The sequence below is a fragment of the Dasypus novemcinctus genome, chromosome 27 (genome assembly GCF_030445035.2).
Source record: "Dasypus novemcinctus isolate mDasNov1 chromosome 27, mDasNov1.1.hap2, whole genome shotgun sequence".
NCBI classification, from domain to species: Eukaryota; Metazoa; Chordata; class Mammalia; order Cingulata; family Dasypodidae; genus Dasypus; species Dasypus novemcinctus.
In genome coordinates, this window is record NC_080699.1 from 1,702,906 (window position 1) to 1,728,060 (window position 25,155).

General features: G+C 61.0%; 1 protein-coding gene and 1 long non-coding RNA gene across 2 annotated transcripts; one reads left to right on the forward strand and one right to left on the reverse strand.

Annotated features, from left to right (window-relative positions):
• The first annotated feature begins 46 nt into the window (after nucleotides 1-46).
• ENDOD1 (endonuclease domain containing 1) lies at nucleotides 47-25,155 on the forward strand. Its single transcript, XM_012523038.3, has 2 exons — nucleotides 47-437; nucleotides 18,839-25,155. The coding sequence occupies exons 1-2, from the start codon at nucleotides 138-140 to the stop codon at nucleotides 20,030-20,032; spliced, it is 1,494 nt and encodes a 497-aa protein (XP_012378492.2). The 5' UTR covers nucleotides 47-137; the 3' UTR covers nucleotides 20,033-25,155.
• On the reverse strand, nucleotides 3,036-6,732 carry LOC111762804 (uncharacterized). Its single transcript, XR_009183840.2, has 3 exons — nucleotides 6,510-6,732; nucleotides 6,349-6,419; nucleotides 3,036-3,325 (listed from the first exon to the last, which is right to left on the reverse strand). It is a non-coding gene; the product is annotated as an uncharacterized lncRNA (long non-coding RNA).

A 25,155-nucleotide genomic window follows, 5' to 3' on the forward strand; every position in this document is an offset into this window, starting at 1 on the left:
TGGGGACGCCGCCCCGCCCCGGCCCGCCCCGGCCCGCCCCGCCGAGCCCTGCCCGCGCCCGCCCGGCTAGCTCGCCGCGCTCCCACCGCCCGCTCGCCCCGGCCGCCCGCAGCCGCCCGCAGCCGCCCGCAGCCGCCATGGGCCCCGCGCGCTGGCTGGCGCTGGGCGGCCTCCTCGCCCTGGCCGCGCGGCCGGAGGGCAGGGTCGTGCGCGACGACGAGGCGGGCTTCGGCGAGTGCGGCCGCTTCTTCCACGCCGGGCGCCCGCCCGCCGGCCTGGACGCCGAGCCCCGCGTCAAGCTCTGCCAGCGCGCGGGGGGCGCCGAGCGCTTCGCCACGCTCTACAGCCCGCGCCTCCGCGGCCCGCTCTACTCGGCCTTCCGCGCCGCGCGCCCCGCGCCCCGCGGCCGCCCGCAGCGCTGGCTCGTGGAGCCGCAGGTAAGCCCCCCGCGGGCCCCCGCCGCCCCCGCCAGCACCCCCGCCCCGCCCCGCCGGTCCCCCGCAGGACCCCCGCAGCCCCCGGAGCCCGCCTTCCCGCCCGGGCCCCGCGGCACACCCTCCCCCCACCCCCGCCCGGTGCCGCCCTCGCCCGCGTCCCGGCTGCAGCCAGAGCTCGCTCGGTGCGCGCCGTAGCGGGGGCGGCGGGCCCAGAGGGGCGGCGGCCGGACGAGGGGAGCAGGAGCCCCAGAGCCGGAGACGCGTCCCGCGCGGAGCTCAGGGGCCTGGCGCGCGCCCCGCACGGCTTCTTTCAGGGATGGGGTGAGGAGACTTGCGGGAAGACACGCAGCCAGGCGATGCGGCGGGCTTGGGCGCCCAGCTCGCTGCCCCTAGGGCGTCGCCTCCTTCCTGGAGGGGAAATCCTTCTCCCCAGCACCCGGCAAATTCCATCTTAAGTTGCTGCGGAGTAGGACAAGAAGGTAGATTTTAGAAATGCAGGGGGACAGGTAGAGTTCCCAGGGGAGCGCCGGCTCCCTCCATCCGGTGCGAAGGGCCAGTGGGTGTTTCCTGACTCTTCTTGTCCTTATTAGCAAACACTGGGCAGTCTTGACCTGTCGGGTTTGGTGACTCACTGTATCCTAGCACTCCAGGGGCAGAAGGCCCCGCTGCACCTGCCGTCGTGGGCCCCTCCCGCTCCCTGGCTCCTGCCCAGCCTCCGTCCCCTTGGGCCGCCTGCCCGGAGCTCCCCAGGCCCCCAGCCATGCTCCTGCCTCCCTGCGTCCCAGCCTGGGGAGGGGCCGACACTCCGACCCCTCTCTGATGGCCATGGCTGCCCAGGACCCCCCTGGTGCTGGCTTCAGAACCCTTCTCGTCTCCAGCAGTCTGTGCCTCAGTTTCCTCGCCTTTGCCATTCTGCCTTCCACCGGGCATGGGAAAAGCCTCTTGATTATACACACTGAAGGTGGATTTTAACCTACCATGAGCTCGCTCCCCAGCCGCCTCCCTGGAGCGCACAGCGGATTCCCCAGCTCCCTGCTGTGCCTGGTGATTACGGGCTGTGAAGAAAATAGACGCCCTGTCCTTTCTCCCGCGGCGCTCAGGGTCCTTGGGGAGACAGAACATACGCGTCAGCAAGGCAAGGGCGTGCTGAACAAACTGCACTTGAGTTCCACGCACGGCCAGGAATCCGCCGCCACGTGCCAGGAACTTGGGGTTCCGGGAGAACTGGCGAGCCAGGGCGCCTCCCGCACGGCTGAGCCTCTGGGCCGCCGGGCCGCCGGGCCCACACCCTGGTTTCTCCGCTGCCCAGCTGTGAACGCGAGCGGGGGAGGCCGGCGCCAGCGTCTGGGCCGTGGGGCGCGGCCAGGCTTGAGGGCTGTACAGGAGCTCCCAGAGCGCGCTCCGCCAGGTGCCAGCGCCTGTGGGGCGCCACGGTAGCGCCGTGGTTCAGCCAGTTACGCATGTTGCCCTGGCGTTACTCTGTCGTTTCGGAGGTCAGGGCGGCCTTCCTGAGGGACAGGCTGAGCTCAGCAGGGAGCTGAGGAGGAGAAGAAAGGCGCTTCAGGCAGAAGGCGCAGCCGAGGAGCGGGGTGGCAGTCAGGAGCCAGGCCCCTCGAGTGGGGTGGCAGGGCGAGGAGTGGTGGGGTGCCCTGGCCAGGCCTCCGGGAGGGCCTCGGCGGAGCGGGCAGGCAGCTGGTGAGGGAGGGCCACTCGGGGTCCAACACGCCGGGAGGTGCCGGGGCCCTGGGGGGCTGGGGGCGAGGGCCGGTGCCGAGGCAGAGCAGTCGGGAGGTTCAGAGGCCACAGTCCCCCGCCAGAGGGTCGGGGAGCCGGGCCGAGCGCCCCACTTCTGCCTGCAGGGGGGCGCTGCCCCCATACTCGGGGCGCAGCCGGGCCCTGGGCCTCCAGGGGAGTGACCCCCGCAGAGCCCGGTGCCTGGGCCCGAGGCCCGAGCCCCCCGCAGAGCCCTGCGCTCACGGGGACTCTGGCCTGGGAGCAGCCGGGAGGCTGCGTCCCCGTGTCCAGGTCACCCCGTTAGCATTCGGCTCTCCCAGGAGGCCCAGTGGACGGGGAGGTGGAGGAGCCCAGGGGAGACCGCCCCGGCCCCAGACAGCCAGGCGGGAGGGCGCTCAGGCGCTCGCAGCCCCGTGCAGCCCCGTTCTCTGAAAAGAGCTCCTGAGTCAGAGATCAGGGAGCCCCGTCCTGCGTGTGCTCAGACGCTCGGGCGTGACAGAACGCCGTTCACGGGCGCTGTGGCCCGGCCCCAGGCGTGATGCCCCCTGCCCGCCCTCACGCCGCACGCTCCAGCACCTTGCGCGCCCAGAGCCCCTCTCCTGAGCCGTGCTCTGGCTGCCTGTGTCCGCTCCCTGGCTCTGCCCGCCCCTTGGCCCCGGGGCCCCTTCCTGCCGCTGGCTTGTCCTGCGCTTTCTGCGCCGCCGTCCCTCAGGGCTCTGCTGCGTCCCTCTGGTCCGCAGACGCCGGCCCCGCCCTCCGCTCACTCCCCCGCCCCGCCTCTGCCTCCTGCGTGCCCACTGCGACGTCGTCACCCGCTGAGGGCCTTGTCCCAGCGGAGCCTTGAGGACTGCGCGTGCCGCGGACTCGCTCTCGTCCTGGGGCCCAGGGCACGAGGCGCCCCGTACGTGCGGGCGCCAGGATCTGACGCCCGGAGGACGCCCAGGCACCCCGGGCGAGGTGCTCCACTGAGCTCCCTCCATGGGGAGCTTCCTGCTTCAGCCATGGTCACCGACACGCTGCACGTGCGCGCCCAGAACCTTCTGTGCGTCCGCTCCAGGGGGGCTGGTCATCGATGATGTCGTGTCTGCCCACAGCCCTCCGGGGTTGGCACGAGATTCCAGGTCTGCCTGCGTCGAGGAAATTTAAGGAGGGACCTGACGGGAAATGTAGAGAGGAAGGGAAAACGGCGTGTGGGTGTCGGAGGAACGTGTCCCCTTTGGGACGCGATGGAAGGTTCCAGTCGGGACTTGGGGAACCAGGCTCCGATCTGGTGCAGGGGCCTCGGAGCTGTTAGGGTCCCCACGCCCGTCCTCTTCATGCAAGAATCCCCACCGAGGTCCAGGGACGCCCCTGCCGAGGTCCAGGGTCGCCCCCACCGAGGTGCAGGGTCGCCCCCGCCGAGGTCCAGGGACGCCCCCGCCGAGGTCCAGGGACACCTCCGCCGAGGTCCATGGTCGCCCCTGCCGAGGTCCAGGGACCCCTCCGCCGAGGTGCAGGGTCGCCCCCGCCGAGGTCCAGGGACACCTCCGCTGAGGTCCAGGGACGCCTCTGCCGAGGTGCAGGGTCGCCCCAGCCAAGGTCCAGGGACGCCCCTGCAGAGGTGCAGGGACAGCCCCGCCGAGGTCCAGGGTCACCCCCGCCGAGGTCCAGGGATGCCCCCGCCGAGGTCCAGGGACGCCCTCACTGGTGGGATGCCCCCGCTGAGGTCCAGGGACAGCCCTGCTGAAGTACAGGGACGCCCTCGCTGGGGTACAGGGACGGCCTTCCACAGTTAACTGTCAGTTCACGCCGCCGCGCCGCGTGAGAGCCCGTCCTGTGCAGGCGTGGCCGGGGAGGAGCCGGCCCTCGAGGCGTGTGCGTGTTTCATCTAACCAAACGCCTGCCAGGCAGAGCTCGTCCTTTTCACTCTGGGGGTGACGTGCCAAGGCCGCCCAGCTTGGACTTGAACCCATGACGAGTTGCTCCTAGTCCAGTGCTCTCCAACACAGCATTGAGATGGTGTAACTTCTCAGGGGTTCCACTGCCTTGATGGTCTTGGGACTTCAGTTCTCATCATTTCATCTGGAAATCTTAATTTCTTTATTTTTTTAATTTTTTTATTTTTAATTTTTTAATTTTTAATTTTTAAAATTTATTTAATTCCCCTCCCCTCCCCCGGTTGTCTGTTTTCTGTGTCTTTTTGCTGCGTCTTGTTTCTTTGTCCGCTTCTGTTGTCGTCAGCGGCACGGGAAGTGTGGGCGGCGCCATTCCTGGGCAGGTGCTCCCTCCTTCGCGCTGGGCGGCTCTCCTTATGGGCGCACTCCTTGCGCGTGGGGCTCCCCTACGCGGGGGACACCCCTGTGTGGCAGGGCACTCCTTGCGCGCATCAGCACTGCACGTGGGCCAGCTCCACACGGGTCAAGGAGGCCTGGGGTTTGAACGGACGCCCTAACCACTGGGCCAAAGTCCGTTTCCCTGGAAATCTTAATTTTTACTCCATTTCTTTTTCCCATCAGTTGGAGGACAAGTAGGAGCACGTATTTGGCCTCGGTGTCACTGGCTTCTGCATGAAGGGAATTTTCTGGCTGAGCACAAAAGCATTTTCCTCGGGGGTCTGCTGAGGTCAGAGCTCACATCTTAGTAAGTGGCAGTGAACGGCCGTCACGAGTTAAACTCTTGAGTAAGTGCTGGATCTCTGATTTCCATCAGTAGCTTCTTGCGCACACCCTGACATAATCAGAAACACCCCTTAACCTGTGCTCTCAGTCCCCTTTTATTGTGCCAGAGAGCCCTTATGGAACGCCTCATACACTTACACGTCTGTGTAAGGGACACACACGCAGGACAGTTCTGATTCTTATCTCCTAGATAAGAGACTGGAGTTCAGATCCCTGCTCTGTCATTCACAAGCCACGGGAGCTTAACTTCTGCAGACGTACTTTTCCGGTCGGTTTATTAAAAGTAGCACAGTGTGTCAATGTGGACACTTTGTGGCTACGTGATGGATGGCCGCTGGACCTGCAGACTGCCCACACACGGACAGGAGCTGGGTTAGAGAGCTGACCCTGCAGATCTCTGTAGAACACGGGCTGTGGGGCCTGGCCCACAGCTTAACACCGTGTTGTGTCTTCTCTGGGGCTGGTCGTGTGTCCACGTTCATCTAGGAGGTGCCCAAGAAGCTTTGGTAAGAGATGGCAGGAATGGAAGGTGGAGCGAGTGGATGGGTGGACGGAGTCAGGGAGCTGACCGGCAGGTGCCCCGCACACCTCCACCCGGCTTCTCAGCAGCCAGGAGGCCTGTCGTCCCCAAAACTGAGTGGACAGTAGCCCTCCCGTCTGTTGAGTGAGCCTGGGGGGTCCGGGCAGCGCCCAGTGAACCCCTTGCGCTTTCTTCCTGATGGGCATGCCGGCGGAGGCACGCCTGCCCCCCCCTCACTGCGCTGCCCTCCTCTGGCTTCTCCCCCTCTTTGGAGTCAGTATTTCTGCTTGATTTGCAGGTTATTCACAGGAGCAAAGTAAGGTCCTTTCCTTATATTGGCAGCAAGTTTAGGGACATTTTCTCCTGGAACAGTCCATGGTGACAACCCAGGAAAGGAGCTGCCATTACTGATCCTTGACTTAGTGGCCGAGAGCTTCACACGTTCATTCATCTTATCTGTATCACACTCTCCAGGTGGACGCTGGTTTTCAGTTCTGGAATCTGCGACTCTGAGTAGCTAAGCAGTTGGTCTAAGGTCGGTCCCGCTGCCGCCGGGTGGGAAGCCTGGGTCCCAGCTCGTGTCTGCCGGACCCCACGCTCCTTGCTCTCTTTCTAGTCCTGACACTGCTTTCTGATCACAGGTCGGTGTTTGCGTTCTAGATTCCAAAGCGACCGTGGAGACTTGTTAATCCTGCTATCTGCATGATTTACAGCTCTGCTGCTAACACACTATTCTGAAGATCCCAGCCTTAGATTTTCATTTGCTCAGTTATTAGCTTATGGCTCTTGGGGAATGAAGATATAATTCTTTGGATTTCAAATCTCTTCCTTTTAAAATGTCAGCTCTAAAAATGAAAATATGAGGAAAAACCCCTCCCACTTGCCGCTAACTCTTGTTTCCAGTGACCTGGAATTCTAGTCGTGCTCCTAGAATTACTCTTAATACAAGAATTTTTTCCTCCTTTAAAGATGCAGATCATGTTGCTGGGTGATTACTTACCCTTTAGTTCCACAGAACTTGGCATCTCGCTCAGCAATAATTCATTGCCTGCTGACATTTCTATTTGGCCACTGCAAGGAAAGAGAAATAAAAAAGAAATGGACTCATGGGTTGACTAAGAATAGAAGGGCAGCTTAGAATCCAGTTGTGACTTTACTGACCTCATGCCTGCAGAAGCATGCTTGGTCCGAAGAGGTGGAGTAGAGGGCATCCAACATTTTTAATCCAGACTGAAAATATGGGCACACTTCATTCTGCAGAGTGAACAGTTGCATGGAATACTATTTGAAAAGAGTAATTGACTTACATCTTCTGGTTGACTGGCACTTTAATTTTAGAGATGGTTGGTCTTCAGTTTTGCCACTGAAGGTGGCAGGGACACCTGATGCTCTACAAAACCCTGTCAATTATTTAAAAAATATTGATTGGGCGTCTGTTACAGTCAAGCACTGCTCTCACGTTGCTTAAAGTCTAATGGAAAATACAGATGACAAAGTAAAAAGGTAGCATGTTTTTTAATTTTTAAAATTTTTAAAATTTTTTATTTTTATTAAAGTTAATAGAGCACATGGAATGTTAGATTACAAAAAACATAAGCGGTTCCCATATAACCCATTCCCTATCCCCTACCCCCATCATTTTTGTAAGTTGTATTTTTTTGAATATACATACATCACAAAAAAGGTTACATTATAAAAAACATAAGAGGTGGTTCCCATATACCCCCCACCCCCCACCCCCCTCCTCCCATACCAACAACCTCCCCCATCATTGTGGCACACTGATCACACTCGGTGAACACATTTTGGGGCACTGCTGAACCATGTGGATAATAGTTTACCCTGCAGTTCACACTCGCCCCAGGTACATTCAGTGGGTTATGGCAGGATATATAATGTCCAGCATCTGACCTGCAGTATCATTTAGGACAACTCCAAGTCCCAAAAGTGCCCCCTTATCACATCTCTTCTCCCCTGTCCCTGCCCTAAAGCAACTACCGTGGCCACTTTCTCCACATCAGTGCTACAGTTTCTTCCATTACTAGTCTCAATAGTTCTATAATAGAAGATCAGTGAGTCCACTCTAATCCATATTTAATTCCTCCATCCTGTGGACCCTGGGATGCCTATGTCCACTCCACCTCTATATCGAGAGGGGGCTTAGATGCCCCATGGATGATGGACGCGATTCTCCTGCTTGCAGTTGTAGGCACTCTCAGTTCCTTGGTGTGGTGGTTGACCATCCTCACCTCCCTGTCAGCTGACCTAGGGAAGTCCAACGAGGCAGAGAGTAGGAGCTGCACCTCTGCTGAGGCCCAGGGCCCTTCTAGCATGTTCAATCATGGCAAGTGCTAAGGAAAAAAGGAAAGCCAGGAAGGAGGACACAAAGTATCCAAGAAAGGTGAGGTTTCAGAGGGGAGGCCAGGGACGCATCGGGGAAGGTGGCTTTTGTTAGAGACCTGCAGGAAGTGCCCAAGCCAGCCGCGCCCGTGCCGGGGGAGAAGGTTCCAGCAGAGAAACCACCGCGCACAGAGGCCCAGGGGCCTTCCCATCATCTGTGGAAGAACAAAGGGCCAGTGTGGCTAGGAGGAGAGGTGAGCAGGGGCGGAGCGGTGGGGGCAGGGCGGGCCGCCTGGGCCCCGGGGACGCTGGTGACAGCCTTGGCTCTTTCTCCCTCTTTCTCCGTGTGAAACGGGAAGCTGTTGCGCACGGCCTCGGCAGGGGCCTGGCAGGGTCATTTTGCCTGCGGCACTGTGGACAGACTGCGGTCAAGGCGGGAGCGGAGGCTCAGGCCCAGGGTCCTTCGCTGGGTGCCTGCGGAGCGCCGGGCACCTGCTGGGCGTTTTCCCACATGGAGTCTCGCTTAATCCTCGCAGCAACAGTAGGAGATAGGTGCTTTGTCCCTCCTGGTCAGTGGAGGCGGCAGCCCAGAGAGGCCGGCTTCGTGCCCTCGCTGTCGCCGGCCGGCGTGGGGCTCGAGCCCCGGCTGCCAGGTGCCAGCGCGGTGCGCGGAACTGCGCCAGCTCCGCCCGGGGCCCCCCACCCGCAGGGAGGGGTGCCGGCCGCAGCACAGCCAGGGAGCTCCCCCTGGAGAGGGCAGAACACCCGCTCGCTCGGCCCCGCGGCCCCCCAGGCCCACCCTGCCCCCGGGAAGCCGGGCTGGCCGACAGCACCCTCGGCCCGCCGCCGCCAGAGAGGGGCTTGGCTCTGACCCGGCAGGCGCCCCCTCCTCAGGTGCTGGACTCCTCCATCTCTGGCTGAAGGGTTTCGCCCCTGTGCCTCCTGGCCCTGTCCTTGCCCCCGGGAAATCCGGAGTCACCCCGGGTTCGTAGATGACCTGCCCTGTGTCTGGGAGACGGCCGTGGTGGTTTCAGGGAAACCGGTCCGTGTTGGGTCTTTTCCTCTCTGAGCAGTTTGTTGGTTGAACTGGCCGGGAGGAGTGGCTTGAGCCGCCGTGGGGGGGACGGCCACATGTCTGCTCTTGAAAGCGGGGAGCGGCTGCCGTCTTGGGGCACCGGGGCACGGAGAAAGGAACGCCAAGCTGGGCGAGCCCGCAGGACGCCCTCCCGGTCCCGGGCCTCTGTCGTGAGTCTGGAGCCCGTCACCGTCCTCCCGTCGGCTCTGCACAGAGGAGCCTGCGCCCGGGGTGGCCGGCACGCTGCTGCTTGCTCCTGGGTTGGACAGCGTCACTCCTGTGCTCCCTTCCGCACACACTCCGAGGCCCCAGCGCCCTCTCCTCGTGTCCAGGCCCCTGAGAACCAGTCCCCTGCCTGGGGAGCCGCCCGCTCTGTGCTCTCCCTGCTCTGTGGCCAGAGGAGCCTCTCGGACGTGCCCTGGTGAACGCAGCCGGCTCGCTGGACGCCCGCCAGGGCCCCGTTCCCTTCAGATAAAGACGGCGCCTTATCGCGGCCTCCCGAGCCGGCCGCTCCGCCCCTCCTGCCTTATCTGGACTCTGCCGCCCGCCCCCAGCGCTGGCCCTATCCTCAGCTTGCTTTTCATTTCCGTGGTATCCCCGTCGGCCTTGGGAGCTGCTGCTTACGCCTTCCGTGAGCTTCCCAACAAGGACACTCCCCGGCTGCCCCCACGCAGCGCCACGTCCACGCTCTGTGCCGGCTCGTGGCACTTACGCCTTCGTTGTGCCCAGCGGAGTCCACCCGCCTAGACCCTGGGCTCCATGAGGGCACGTGAGGCACGTGGTGGTTTCTATGCCCAAGGTTTTTTGTGATTATGAAAGTGTACATGTTCACGTGAATATATTTTTTGAGCATTTCAGATGAATAGAGGAAAAATGTCTCACTTCTCACACATAGGCAGTCTTCACGGTTTGTGTATGTGTGTGTGTGACATTCCGGAAGTTTTCATGACGTGCAGACACAGCCCTCGCGTTACTTCTCGCGCCCTTTATCCTAGCCCCGCGGTATCCTTGCGCCGTTGTTCATTTTTTTCCCAGTGTCCTTTTGGACCCTGAAGCCGCGGCTCCCACGTCCCCCATGTCCCCCATCGGTCCTCACGCACGTGGGTGCCAGGGAGCCTGTGGGCGACTCCACCCGCATCACAAGCGGCTTGTTCATTTCCTGGAACACTTTCATTTAGAAATAGTCGGCCTGGGGGCTTCCAGTGCGAAGTCCCCCGTCATGCTCTTCTTTCAAGGAACTCTGGGGCGTTTGCGGGCGGCTGGGCTGGAGCATGTCTTCTCCATGTTCCTGCGAAAGGAGAGGCGCCCAGGGCGGCAGGGCCTCCCGGCCTCTCCTCAGCCTCCTGTCGCTGGCCCAGGGAGTGTGCACAGCGGAGCTGCAGGAGAGGAGGCCAGGAGAGGCTGTGTCCCCCGAGGGCGGCTTCATCAGCTTCGAGTACCGTGTCCGGCCGGACCCTGGGAGCAGCTGACCTCCGTGTCCCCAGGTCCTGAGCACAGGAGGCCCAGCTGGCCGAGAAGCCACTCCCTGACAGTGGCTCTGGAGAGGGTCCGGGCGGCCCTGCCGTCCTCGCGCTCTAGAGCGGCCTTCGCCCTGCCCCTGGCTTGGCGAGTGGCTGTGGCTGTGGTGGTCCTGTGTGGGGCAGGCCGTGGTCCACACCTGCTTTCACGGGGCAGCGACGCCAAAATTGAGTTGCCAGGGGTGCCTCCGAGGCGCCGGCCGGGCCGGGCGGTCTGAACCCCCCGCGCTGGCTCCTGCTGCGGCTGGAGTCCCGGAGGGGCCGGGCTGCAGGGCTTCCGCGCTCTCCGGCCACACAGGCCGCAGCCACGAGTGCCAGCCCGAGGAGCGAGGCTGCCGGGCGCGTCCGCAGCCCCGTCCCTGAGTTAGGGCTTCGGGGGGCTGGAGTCACGGGCGCCAGGACAGAGCCAGCCTGCCCCGTCTGCTTGCTGCTCGCTCATCTGTTCATTTGTTCATTCCTTCTTTCGCTGGCTCACTGCTGCCCAGCTGCCCTGGAAGCTTTGGGAGGCAGAGGCTGCGTGCCCGGCGCTGCTCGCCCATGCTTCCGTCAGGGCCGTCAGCAGCGGCAGCGCGGCCGTTATGGAGATTCCAGGACCAAGCCAGGAAGCGGGAGCCGAGACGCAGGCCCAGGGCACGCAGCCCAGCCCTGGGGTCTTAGACGGGTCCACGCGGCTCGCGGGCAGCGGGCGGGTTTATGGACAGGCCCAGGACGCGCAGCCCTGCCCTGGGGTCTTAGACGGGTCCACGCGGCTCACGGGCAGCGGGTGGGTTTACGGACAGGCCCAGGACACGTGGCCCTGCCCTGGGGTCTTAGACGGGTCCACGCGGCTCGCGGGCAGCGGGTGGGTTTATGGACAGGCCCAGGACGCGCAGCCCTGCCCTGGGGTCTTAGACGGGTCCACGCGGCTCGCGGGCAGCGGGTGGGTTTACGGACAGGCCCAGGACGCGCAGCCCTGCCCTGGGGTCTTAGACGGGTCCACGCGGCTCGCGGGCAGCGGGCGGGTTTACGGACAGGCCCAGGACACGTGGCCCTGCCCTGGGGTCTTAGACGGGTCCACGCGGCTCGCGGGCAGCGGGCGGGTTTACGGACAGGCCCAGGACACGTGGCCCTGCCTTGGGGTCTTAGACGGGTCCACGCGGCTCGCGGGCAGTGGGTGGGTTTACGGACAGGACCAGGACGCGCAGCCCTGCCCTGGGTTCTTAGACGGGTCCACGCGGCTTGCGGGCAGCGGGCAGGTTTACGGACAGGCCCAGGACACGTGACCCTGCCCTGGGGTCTTAGACGGGTCCACGCAGCTCGCGGGTAGCGGGTGGGTTTATGGACAGGCCCAGGATGCACAGCCCTGCCCTGGGGTCTTAGACGGGTCTGGGCAGCTCGCGGGCAGTGGGTGGGTTGCTGGACTGGTTTTTCCCCAGAGCCAGGACTGAGCACGGCACGGCGGCTCCAAGTGGGTTTCGTGGGAGACAGAAGCAGGTTGGGGCCCAGCGCCGCCCCTCAGCAGCTGTGGGACCGGGAGACGCCCTGCCTCTCTCTGCTCTCATCCCCGTCTGTGACGTGGGCTGGAAACCGACGGAGGAGGCGAGGAGGCTCCGCGGCGGCCGGCGGCTACGGGAGCGGTACACGTGCCCAGGCGCACCTGCGCGGGGACGCACCACGCGCCAGGCTTCCCAGCACCGCCGGACTCCTCCGCCCCCACCTCGTCCATCGCCACCCGCGGCCCCCCCGCTACCGCTGCCTGTTGGAACAGGCTCCTCCTCTCTGTCCCGCCAGCCCCTCTGTCCACTCAGCCTTCTGGGACAGGCTGGCCTTGCCTGTCCATTATCCTGGTGGCCAGGAGGCCCTGCCGTCGGAAGGGTGCCAGCCTGCTGCCCTCAGGAAGTGCGCTGGGTGCTCGCCAGGGCAGGCTCCCGGGGGTTCAGGCTTGTGGGTGCGAGAAGTCCTAAATGCGCCCAAACTCACGTGGGTGCCGGGCAGGGCCGGGCAGGGCTGCCGTGGACGTCGCTGGTGGAGCCAGAGGCCCAGGGATCGAGGGACGCAGTCTTGTAGGAACAGAAGCCTGGACACTTGCAGACGCCAAGTGGTCACTCAGGCTCAGGGTCACCCACTGCGCTCCTCGTCCTCTCTCCTTCCCTCTCGCCCAGGGGTCAGCCCGTGGGCAGCCTGTGGCCAGCCTCAGCTGCCATCGGGGAGCCCCCAAGCCCCCACCCCTGCTGGCCTTCTCCGGGTTCCTGAAAGGTCAGGGGGGCCTTCTGGCTGGAGCTGGGCCGGCCGGCCAGCCCTGGTTGGGGCTAGCACGGAGGGGTGGCAGGGGGTCGTGCGGCAGACACGGCGTTAGGAGTCCCTGCGTGGGCGGCTGAAGACGAGGCAAGTGCGCGAGGCGCCCGGCGTCTGCGCCCTCAGGGCCGTCACTGCTCGGCAGGACGTCTGCGCACCGGCCACGCGCGGTTTGGGCGTGGAGACCCTGCGCGGGGTGGGACTTGGCGGACCTCACAAGGCCTGGCCGGCAGAAATCCTCAGACAGTGGCACAGGAGTTATTGAAGGAACTGCTGACAGAATTAAGAGGTCAGCAAGGTGTGGAGAAGCACCCAGAGACTGTCCGTGGCAGGAAGCTGTGGCCTTGAGGCTGACGGGGCCAGGGCGGTGCCAGGTGGGAGCTGGGACGAGAAACAGCCGGAGCCTGAGGCCTGGCAGCCGGGCTGGGGAAGGGGGTAAACACTCACGCTCCCCCCGCCATTGGCTGCCCCAGTCAGAAGCCCGAGGGCCGTGAGGGGCTCTGTAGGCACAGCAGGGCACAGGGGAGCGGGCAGGCACCTGGGGGGTGTGAGCGGCCTGGGCACACATGCCGGAGCAGAGAGGAGTGGGGCGGCGCGGGCAGTGCTGCAGGGGAGCATGGAGTGTGGACGGTGCGGCTGGGCAGGCATCGGCCTAATGTGGAGGGTAAGGAAGGTTCCAGAGGGAGGCTGGAGGAGTCAGGGGACCCGTGAGTATTCCCAGGAAGTGCCAGGGTGCCACTGAAGGCGTTGGAGAGCAGCGGCGTGTTCAAGAGAGCAGTTAGCAAGAGCAGCCTTCTCGGCCGTGTGTGAGGGCACCAGAGCCCCCGTGCACCCACGCTGTCTGATCGAAATCGCACCCTGTAATGCGACCGGCGTACGGAGCGACAGGCTGCCAGTCCAGCTGCCCTGAGTTCGTCTTCCTTGGTGTTGCCATCGCAGCCCTCGGGATCTGTGGCCGAGCCTCCCAAGGATTAGCAGAGCTGGGTGAATTACCCCAGCCTGGCACCGCCACGCCGACTTAGGTGCTGGCTCTCCAGTGTGGGTGCTCGGGCCTCCGGCGGGGGCGGCGCCGGGGGTGGCGGCTTGTGAGTGAAATTCCACCACCGAATTGTGTGTTGGAAAGTGGTATGTAAATTTTAGGGTGCATGTTACCAAAATACAAATTGAAAAAGCCAACAACTGTGCAACACGGAGAGTAAACAGCAGTGTCACCTGTGGACTTGAGTGAGAAGTAGCCTTGTAATAATATCATTCCATCAGTAGGAGCAAAGCACCACACGGGTGCAAGATGTTACAACAGAACTGCATGTGGGGTGCCGAGGGGCCCCTGGGAGCTCCCAGCTCGAGTCTCCTGTAAACTTCCAGCTGCTCTGACAACAAAAAGGAAAATGCAAATTCCAGCTCCACCCAGACTTGATTCAATCTGGTGGGAAGCATGAGAACCTGCATTTTGACGAGGTGATGCTACTACAAAGTGAATTTTGCCAGTTTCCGACTTCAGGAGATGTCCTGTTTTTGTCTGTAGGGGCTGTCAGTTGTCAGTGTCTGACAACTAGAGACCCAAAAAAGGTCTAGTTGGGGGTTCCCAATCTAGAACGTTAGCTCACCTGGGGAACTTTGCCCTCAGAAATTCTGATTTAATTGATCTGGGGTGAGGCCGCTGGGTGGGGAAGGCAGTGCTAAAGCTTCCAGTTGCTTCCGACTTGCTCCCAGCATCGTGAATCTCTGATTAGTCTGAACTCAAAGGTGGAAACGTTCGCAGTGGTGACCTCTTGGATGAAAGTGACGTTCCTGGTTCTGTGCCACGAAGCCCACTGCAAACGCAAGCGGACTGTGGCGGGAAAGCAGCCTCCAGCGAGTGACGGGGAGGAAACCGGGAGACGGGCCGATGCCACCTGAGCAGGTGCTGCGCTTTTGGAAAGGTCTGGAAAGGGCGCCCAGAGCAGCCGCCACCGCGGCCCTGAGTGAGAGGTGGGCCGGGGTCGCCGGGGCATTTGTCTTCCCAGGGCCCTCCCTCAGGCCTCGCGTGCTTGCATTTCTTGCAGATTTAGACTTGGTTCATCTTTTGTTCTCCCTTTTAGTTTTTTCCCCAGTTTTTCAAGAAAAAGAAAAGCCTGAACCGGTAGGGGGAAGCCCTGTCGTCATTTCTTCGGTTCCGTGTCTCGTGGCGTAGCAGGGGGAGCCCTGTGGCCGCCTGTCTCTGTGTCCACAGCTCGTCCACCCCACACCAGCCACCTCCGGGGTGCACCCAGGCCGGGGCTGGGAAACCCTCACTTCTGAGGGCAAGAAGGAGCAGGGGGCTCACGGGTGGCCGGGGATGCAGAGACCTGCGCTTCTCGTTCCTTTAAAAAGGCCCTAATTCTTCTGAAGCTGTTTCTGTTCCCAAGAGGATGAGGCATGCTCTAGCAGTCCAGCCGGGAGGCTTGCTGTGGTTTCTCTCCCACGTGGTGGGCCTGTGAGTCCCTCCCTGGGAGCTGAGAGGTGCCCGTGGCCTCCACCGGCCCCTGCCGCCCGCCGGCCTCGTGGCGGCTGCTGAGCCCACTGCCCGTGCCGGCACATGGGTTCTTCTAGATCTGCTCAGGCTGCTGCGTGGGGCTGACCCGAGGTCAGCTCTGAAGGGGGTGGCTGCCTGCCTGCCGCCGTGCGAGGGGACGGGGCTCTCCTGGCATGGGCAGGGGCCTGGGCCCCTCACGTCCCCGCCTCTGAGCGCCCCCGCGTCATGCTCACGCGGCAGAAACGGAAACAGAACCCTCTCTCCACCTCGTCCTGTCGTTCAGCTTGTTGAAAAGGAAAGCAGATCCCAGAGGAAACGGGTTCTTTGGGCCCACAGAGCCAGGCCTCGCTGGGCCCGTCGGGGCCGCCCCTGCCTGTGCCGAGCTGTCCTCGGCCCCCCGTTCTCCCCGGGAAGGAAACGCCGCCCTTCCCCGGTGAGTCATCGGAAGCTCGGGTAGTGCCGTTCGCGCTCCTCCTCTCCACCGCCTCCGCGCTGCTGCGGCTCCAGAAGCGGGACAGGCCGGGGGGACGTGCAGCTGCGGTGCTGTCCTCTGGTCAGCCTGCCTGACCCAGCTCCACCCGGGAGCGGTGGCTCGCTGCCCGGCTCCTCCCCGTCTCCTGGGTTCCTGACATGCACCTCCACCTGCTCCTGCCCCTGCCCCTGCCCCTGCACCTGCAGGGCTCAGCCTCCTCTGCCCAGCAGGCCCGTCAGCCCCCAGGCCCTGAGCTCAGCCTGCAGTGGCAGGGCCGCCCGCACTTCCTGCCTAGCCCTTCCAGCCCACTCTTTCTCCGTCCCTGTCCCTGAGCTGCACGTCATTGCTGGGGGTGAAACCAGTAGGAGAACTAAAGCCCTGGCCAGAGCCGCGCTGGCGCCGCCCCATCCCTCCTGGCCTCAGCTGCCTTGACTTCCTCTCCTGAGAATTCCCTGGAGCTGCCAGCCCTTCCCGCTTCCCTTCCCTGCGACCCCGCCTCCCTGAGAAGCTCCAGCTCCTGCTCGGCCCCACGTTCCACGGCTGCCTGATGTCCCATGTCCCAGGCCTATTTCCCTAAATAGATAAGGGGGCTCCTGATCCAAGGCCTATTTTGAGGCCTTTAAAAATGCTGGTGGCTAAGCAGCTGCAGGGCTGGACTTCTGGAGTTCAAACCCTGGTTCTACCACTTCCTAACCATGTGACCTCCGTTTGCTCACCTACCCGAGTTACGTGGTGTGCCTCAGTTTACTCACCTATGAGTTGTGCTCTGCCACTTACTGATTTAATACATGTGCCGCTCGTAGAATCCTGGCCTACGGGGTCACTAAATGGTGGTGTAAGCTGCCGCAGCAGTGCCTGTACGTCCTCCCCCGACCCTAGGCACATAAAATCATGCTTGGTAAATGCTGATGAATGGGTGGCTGTTACTCTCCCGCTCTCCTGTTCAATTTTCTGTCCTCCTCTTCTCTTGCATGCATTTTAGCACAAAAATTGGAAGTCTCCCTTCATTTAACTCTCAAGCAAAACAGAAACACCCTGGGCTTAAATCGTTTGACTGTCTAGTATTAGGAAACAGAGCATCTCGCTGAGGGAGAACTTTCTGGGCACTAAATTTGAAAAGGAATCTATTAAAAGATAATTTATGGGACAGGATGCTGGGGGAGGGGAGGGCTCCTTCTAAAATCTACTTAATGGTGTTGAGATTAAGAAAAGGAAGTTCCATTAAATACAGGAACTGTATCAAATTACATTTCAGTCCAGAGGACTGGGGGGCGGGTGATTAATCAGAGCCCTGCCCCACCTCAGCACCTGGAAACGGGCATAGGAGCAAGACTGGACAGAGTCAGCTGGCCCTGCCCTGGCGGCCGGGGCCACTGCGGCACAGCGTTGGGGCTGGCAGTGCCGGCAGGTGGGCAGGGGTGACCCTGGCTCTGTCATCTGAAATGGCCTCTTACATCATCGGTGTATTTTTGTCTTTAGGGAGCAGTGTGGTTGGCAATTTACCATAATCGCAGTAGCCAGATCATTCAGCTAGGCCCGCAGAGGGCATGGAAAAGTACGTCTGCCCTTTCAGCGACCGTGGATGGGGGAATGCGGGAAACTGTTTACTCGGATACGGTCACCGTCTCAGCCCCGCGCCGCGGGCCGGCAGGTGCTTTCCTTAAACACGCCCACACTTCGCGGCCCCTCGGAACCTGCGTGGCGGCTTTGTAGAGCTGGCCGTGCAGGTGAGGCCGGGCGAGCCTTCACTGGGACGTGGCAGGTGGTGCTTTGACAGAGGCCATCAGACACAGCCGTCTTGCCACAGGGTCACAGTTAGAAACCGTTCAAGGACGGACACACGGGGCTCCCGCCGTGGGGCTGTTGGGGAGAAGGCGGTTGTCAACGTGGGTCTACAAGTGTCTGTTCAAGGCTCTGCTTTCAGTTTTGTGGGCACACACCGAGGAGCGGTGCTGCTGGGTCAGCTTCCTGAGGAGCCCCCAAACTGACCTCCGAGCGGCCGCCCCGTTACAGCCACCCACCATGTGGACGGGTCCCCGGGTCTGCCTCCTCACCAGCCCTTGTTGTTTTCTGGGTGTTTTTGGCTGCGTCTGTTAACGGCATTCCTTGTGGGTATACAGTAGTAGCTCACTGTGGGTTTGGTTTTGGTTTCCCTGTGACCAGTGGGGCTGAGCATCTTTTCATGTGCTTCTTGGCATTTGTATCTCGTCTTTGGAGAAACGTCTCTCCAAGTCCTTTGCCATTCATTCATTCATTTATTTTTAACTTTGTTACAATTGCTGAAATATTAGTATTGTAATTATATTAACTAGAGTCCTAGTTTACATTAGAGTTTAGTTTTTGGGTTGTACAATTCTATTCTGGTAATGCATATACAACCTAAAATTAATCATTCTAGCCACTTTCAATTATACAAGTCAGTGGTGTTAAAAAACATTCACAATGTACTTTGCCCATTTTTAAGTTGGGTTATTTGCCTTTTTGTTGTTGAATTGTAGCAGTTCTTTTTATATTCTGGATATTAACCCCCTATCAGATACAGTGTTAACAGTGATTTTCTCCCATTTTGTAGGTTGTCTTTTCACGTTCTCGATAATGTCCTTCTACACACAAGGGTTTCTTATTTTGAAGACGTGCATTCGTTTATTTTTTCTTTAGTTGCTCATGCTTTAGTTGTCGTATGTAAGGAATTGCTGCCAAATCCAAGGTTAGGAAGGTTTTGGTCAAATCTGAATTTTAGCTTGGCCTGTAAACATCTAGAAACAGACGCAGGCGACGCAGGCGCCCGTTGGCTTCAGCGCCGTGACTGGAGTTGACTGTTTTCACCTCTCCCCCAGGGTGAGAGCATGCCCTGAGAATGAGCTCCGTGCACCGGACCGGCCGTGGCCGCTGCCCTGCCCTGCGGGTTCTGTGGCCTGCTGCCACCTACTCTTCCTTGTTTTCCCCCTTCTCGTTTGAGCCCCATGGAAAGAGTGTGAAATCCATACACCCAAAGCAGAAAAATGAACAGCACAGGGTGGGGGAGGCAGTACTGCAGAGCAGCAGTGGGGTTCACCTGGGGGGTGACATAGGGAACAGCCTGTCGAGGACTTCAAACCCCAGGACTGAGGGTTGTTGATGATAAACTTGTGTGCACGAGAGAGCCAGGCCCTTCCAAAGCCTAAGCAGCAGAGAGGGCAGAGGGAAGGGGTCTAAGTTTAAGGAGCAGAAAGGGCGGAGAGAAGGGGTTTGAGCCTCCGGAGCAGAAGGCTCCTGGGAGGCTGGCCTGGCCCAGGGCTGGCGCGCCGTGCCCTGCTCACCTCTCCCTCTCTCTTTCAGATCGACGACCCCAGCAGCAGCCTGGACGAGGCGGTGGACGAAGACGCGGCCCTGGCCTCCGTGCGCGGCCTGGGCGGCCGGCAGGCGCTGAGTGCGGACTTCCTGGGCTCCAAGTACGAGGCCGGGCAGCTCTACCCGTTCTCCCTGGGCAGCGACCCGCAGGAGGCTGCCTTCACGCTGACCAACGCCGCGCCCATGCCGCAGGCCTTCCGGGAGCGCTGGCACGGCAGCCTCGGCAGCCTGGTGGAGCGGGCCCTGGCCCCCCAGTGCGGCGGCGGGGAGGACCTGTACATGCTGGCGGGCGCCGTGCCCTCGGGCCGCAGCCTCGGGGACAGGGTGGCTGTCCCCGAGTTCGTCTGGCTGGCGGCCTGCTGCGCCGTGCCCGGAGGCTGGGCCATGGGCTTTGTCGAGCACCCGCGGGAGGGCGCCGTGCTGGAGGACGTGATGGTGAGGGAGCTCGAGAAGCTTCTGCCGTACGACGTGCAGCTGTTCCAGGACAACTGCGGGGAGGCGCAGCAGGACACGGAGAAGATGCAGAAGATCCTGGAGGTGGTCAACCAGATCCAGGCTGAGGAGCGGGCGCTGCTGCCGGGCGCGCCCCCTGGCCCCCTTCCCAGTGTGGGCCGCAGGGGTGGGCCGCCCCCCGAGGCGCCCGCGGAGGGCCGCGGCCTCCTGGAAAGGCTGGCGGGCGCCGTGGCTGCCCCCGTCGTCAGGCTCCTCCAGCTTGCCTGCCGCCTCGCGGTTGGGCTCCTGCAGGCCGTGGGCTACCTCCTGTGGTGGGCGGCCCAGCAGCTGGCCAGCGGCCTGGGCAGCGGCCTCCACCGCCTGGGCGCGGCCGGCATCTCGTACCTCCTGGCCATTGGTGAGGAGCTGGTGGGCGTGCCCTGGAAGGCGCTCAAGGTCATGGCCAGGGTCCTCAGGGCCGTGCTGCGCATCCTGTGCTGCCTGCTGAAGGCCACCTGCCGTGTCCTGAGCCTCCCGGTCCACGTCCTGGTGGACGTGGCTGCGTTCCCCGTGCACACCGTGGGCGCCATCCCAGCCGTGTGCAGGGATGTGGCGGCGGGCCTCGGCGGCGCCGCCGCGCTGCTGCTGGACGCCACCTTGGGCACTGTGGCCGGCCTGCTCCAGGTCGTTTTTGGTGTCTGCCAGCGGATTGGCTACAAGGTTGCTTTTGACAACTCCGGAGAGTTCTAGAGCTCAGAAGGCCAATGGGGTCCAGCCACAGCGAGGCGATGGTCCTGGCAGGGGCGCTGGCACACTTGGTCTCGGTGACGGGCTCCTGTGCTGTCAGCTGCCGTTTCATTCTGGCCTTTGGTGGGGCGTCTGCCTGCTTCGGCAAAGAAGAGGTGCAGTTTAGACTGAAATGGAGATTACCTGGGGTGACTGCTGGGTACCCCAGGGGCGTGCCGACCCCGAGCATTGGCTCTGATGTGGACCGCCGCCTCCCATTCCTGGTGCTCGTTGGGGATCGTTCACACCACAGGAGAGGGAGGCGGGCGGCACACCTGCGAGCACAGGCTCCTGGGGCAAGGCCAGTGGCGCCTTGGTCCTCCCGTTACTCTCAGACAAAGGCAAAACCGAAACAGACATCCTTGGCTTCTCCCTTGGCCAGCGCGGCCGGCCTCGGTGACGTGCAGGCGCCGCCTCCCCGCTGAGCTGACTTCCTTGGCTGTATCCCTTTGCTTTCCAGGGTTCTCAAAGACCTGTGAGGGTTTCTTTTTGTTTTCCATGTTGAACTTTGCTGCTTTTTTCTTTTGGGTAATGGTGTCTTGTCCCCTGAAAAGAGTAGTAACAATCATCTCAGGTGTAAGGTCGAGAACGGAAGGGTATGCGCCCCACTCTGAGACGGGGTCTTCAGCCGAGCTTGGGTTAACCTGGTTGTAGTAAATCCTGCTGACAAGGCTGAGCTCAAACCTACATGTTACATTAACATGAAGTTTCGTATTCCTCAACACGCTAGATCGATCTTATGCATCAAACAAGCACCCACTACGCTGCTTTCTGTCCATAAGTGAATATTTTGGTAAAAATATATATAGAAAAAACCCACAAAAATAAAAACTGCTTCAGCCACCTCAAATACATACAAATGTACTTTTTTAAGAATTATCTCTTAGGAAATTATTTTTAGAGTGTGTTCAAGGTTGGAAAACCCAGCGTTCCCACGAATACAAGTCCAGTTTCACGGTCAAGCCCACGTTTGGTGACGCGCTTGCCATCATAACCTTGCACTAGAAACGGCAGCAGGAGGGGGCGGCATCTCCGCGTCCTCTGCCTTCCGCGGCTGGGACGGAATTGCCCGGGTTTTTCTGAGTGCTCTGCTGGTAGTGGTGTGGCTCACCTTGGGGGTGCAGGCCAGCGGTCACCCGAGAGTTAGGTGCAGACAAGAGGGTCGGAAAGGGCAGCACGTCCACAGGGGATGACGCGCCAGCCGTCTGCACCGGGTGGGTCGATGGAAGATGCGATCGTCGCAGGGGCTGCGGGCTGCAGAACGATCGTGGGTGGCACCGAGGCAGGACGGCGGCCAGCAAGGGGCCACCCATGGCTTAGGGCAGAGTGGGGCTTGGCCACCGTAGGGAGGGGCACGGTGCTTGTCTCGGTGTTGTGGTCTTTTCCCACCACCTCTGTGGGTGAGTGAGTCTTGTCTCCGTTCCAGCGGCGTGCGGTCAGTGGCAGGGCGAGGCTCGCCTTGGTACCGAGGGGTCAGGAATCCCGCTGGGTGGAAGAAGGGAAAGCTGAGATGTGACCTTGGAGACGGTCTGGCCAATCCCCGGTTTGATAAAGGAGCCTGAGGCAGGAGGCAGCAGGCTTGCACTCGGCTCGTGTCTTGAGGGCAGATCTGGTCTTCACATGTGTCCTGTCACATGTGGGATTCAGACGTGGCACATGTGCTGTACTCACCTGCCTCGCTGGACCCGGCAGGACCTTCTGGTCCAGTGTCCAGGCCCTGACTGCTTGGTTGGACTGGGGGTGTGTGCTGACCCCTGGGATCCGTGTGCAGTTGGAAAGGCCCGGATTGGACGTCCGTGGCAGCCTGAGCCCCCGGCACCAGGCAGGACGGGGCGTCCTGGCTGTGCCCGTGGAGAGCCCTTGGGAGCTCTCCTTGCACTCAGCTCATCAGTCTCTGTTCCTTCTCACGTGGCCTTGTTTGAAGTCTGGGAAGAGCTAATTAGGCAAAAAAGCCCTGAAGGCCTGGGCTCTGGGTGACCCGTGCTGGCCGAGCCCCTGGCCCCCCGGGACGGCTGCGCTAGGCCCAAAGTCCCCAGGTGGCTGCCGTGCCGGCCTCGGCCTGGGAGCCGTTGGGGCTCTGAGGAGGGAGTCGAGCCTGACCCCCACGTCCGGGTGCAGGCTCGAGCCGAGGCTCCGTCAGGCTCTCAGGCTGGGCAGCAAGGCGGCGGGTCACCACGAGGGGCTGGTGTTTCCTCGGGGCCAGCCACACCTTTGCGCCTTCCTCGCGCCTTCCCCTCAGCGTTAGCACTTCTAAAAGCGCCTGGGGCCGGGAGGGAGCCCGGACGCGCTCGCCCGATACCGAGGCCACCACGATGAGCGGGGCCCTGCCTGAGGAGCTCAGCTCTAGAGGGAAGCATGCGGCACGACAGCATGGCGCGACAGCATGGCGTGACAGCGTGGCATGACCGGGTCACTAGCTGCTCACAGGCCGCGCTGCCGGAGGTCCTAGCGCAGGCAGCAAAACGCCGGGCTCAGGCGACAGCGGGTGTGGCCTCGGTGCTCTGTGCGCTGCCCGCGCCCTGCAGCCCCCTGGGGAAGCCCTGCTGACGGCCCCGAGCACGTCTGTGAAATGTCCACAAGAGCAGGGCTGGCGAGGCCGGCAGGAGGTGTGGGTTCAGCTTGATTTCCATCGTCCCAGCTTCTTCTCCATCTGCCTTAACTCAGACAGTAAGTTCCCAGGCCCAGCTGGCTTCTGTTTGTTGTTTTAAACTTGGAGTCACCGTGAGAAAACAGAGAGGGCCTGAGCAGCAGACCAGGCTTTAGAGCAACTCCTTAATGTTGTTTCTCTGACGGGCTTTCTTCTTAGGGCGTGAAGAGTTTGTGAGATGCCCTTTAGGAGAAAGGCCAGCGGCCTTTGCTTCACTGACCCGGACTCGCAGAGAAAACCGCAGGAAGACTCCTGTCTGCTCTGCTCAGGAGGCCCCCAGCGCCGGGCAGGGTGCGCAGGCCTGGCCCTGGTGCTGCGGGAGCGGAAGCGCCGCGCTCGCCGCCTGCCCGCGTGGGCAGGGCCCGGGCTGTCCGTGCCGAGCTCGGCCTTCCCTGAGCTCCTCGCACAGTGCGTGTTTTCAGCGTCTGTGCAGTGAGCGCTGCGGTGCGGGCCGCTCAGCTTCCACGAGTGGGCTCTCGGCCTCCTCGCCGTCGATAGCGGGAATTGTCCCCGTTTCCTGGGCTGAGTTTTGGCAGGCATGGTCCAACCCTTTGGGCTTAAATTCCAGCAGGGCCAGGCCTGCGCACCCCTTGTCGCTGACTGCCTTCGGCGGAGGCGGAGGGGTGTCAGGACGGGCCCAGAGCGGGTGCCGGGTCGCTCTGTCCTGCTGCAGGACCCCGGCCGCGAGAGGCTCTGGGCTTCACGACGAGCACCGCGTGGTCTCAGGCAGGTCCCCGCCGAGCCTCGGCCTCCTTGTCTGTGAACGGGGCTAATCGCCCCAGCCCCGGAGGCTGCTGGGAGAAGGAAACGCTTTCGCCAGGTCTGCACGGCGCAGAGTTCGCCGGCGTTGATGTGGTTAAACTTGTGATGAAATACGCGTGTCGTGGGTGAAGTTCACTGGGTCCCCCTGAGCCGGACGAGGCTCGATGCAGGCCGGCAGGATGCCTGCCGCGCTCTGAGGTGAGGTCCAGTGGGCACGCAGGACGCGGGGCGCTCAGCGGGGAAGCGGGCGAGCGCTGGGCTGGGACCGGAGGGTGTCAGGGGGAGGAGCTCGGCCCGTCCCCACCCTCTGTGGGGGGGGTGACCTTCCTCCTGCTGCTGTGGAAGGAAACGTCCCCTCCTTTCCCCACCGCGCTGGGCCCTGACCACTACACCCCCCTCTCCAAACAGATTCGTGCCCCAGGCACTGAATCACCGGGAAGAGGGTGAGTGGGACAGCGGGCATGTGCGTCTTAGCTGCTGAGAAGGAGGATGGCTCCCCTCTAAATGAACCGCCATCAATGGATGTATCACGATGATGGGAGAGAGTGTTGCTGTGGGGGGAGTTGGGGGAGTTGGGGGCGGGGGCGGTGGGGTTGAATGGGACCTCATATATATTTTTTAATGTAATTAAAAAATAATAATAATAAATAAATATAAAAAAATAAATAAATAAATGAACTGCCACCCATGCTATTCTTCAGCCTCTTGTGAGTTAAGCCATGATGACTTAGTTCTGAAGAGACTAACTGATCCTGGGGTACTGATAAGGTAGAATTTCTGGCCCCCGTGGTTGAGTCCTGGACCCTGTGCTGGGATGGTCATCTGCCCCCCCCCCCACAGCCGCCCACACACAAGGCACAGCCCCTGGAAAGCCTCTTCCTCGGTGCCATCTTGGTTTCTCTGCCACACCTGCAGCCAAAGCAATGGCCAATGTATTTGGACTTTGGGGATTGGGTATGATACAAAACTGCACATTATCTCTGAAGACCACATCATAAATATTTCTTAATGAGAGATTTTTGAATCACAGAGAATCCATGGAACTACTCTTGCTAATCAGATGAACCAAAATATAATTTGATCATTAAGAAATGATAGGGAGTCTGCTAATTCTAGGTGTTCTCACTTCGTTCTTTTCATGGGTCACCCTGTTTTGGTTTGCTTTGATTTGGTAGTTTGTTGGCTGGTTGGTTGGTTGGTTGGTTTTTCGCCTGTACTCTGGAATCTGTGGACCTCAGTCAAGTCTTGGCTCTGCTGTGACACTTTGGGGAAGTCTCTAGACATCTATGAGCTTTAATTCGTTGCCTATAAAATTTAGATTATAAAACTGACCTCATAGGGTTTTTGTAAGGAACAAATGAGTTAATATGTTTTGTAAACTATAAAACCTCATAGAAATATGAAGATTTATTATTCTGGGAGGCTCTAGGTTGGCTGCCCCTACTCCCTTTCAGTTTGGATCATGATTCATTTCACCATTAGAAATGAAAATTCAAGAAGTTACCCAGAAAGAAAAAGTAAAACCTTTTTGGTTTAGCCAAAAAGGCAACAATTGGGTTTGGGAGTAAATGGTTACGCTTTGGTAAGTCTCTGAAATTAAAGTCCTCAGAATTCTGCCTCTAATCTACCCTTAAGTCTTACTTTTTGAAAACTCAATAAAGTTCATGTTTTCTGCTTA

Coding starts and splice junctions, on each gene's coding strand:
- ENDOD1 (XM_012523038.3), top strand. CDS start 138: ATGGGCCCCGCGCGCTGGCTGGCGCTGGGCGGCCTCCTCGCCCTGGCC. Junction 438..18,838: donor GCTGGCTCGTGGAGCCGCAG/GTAAGCCCCCCG, acceptor TCTCTCTTTCAG/ATCGACGACCCCAGCAGCAG.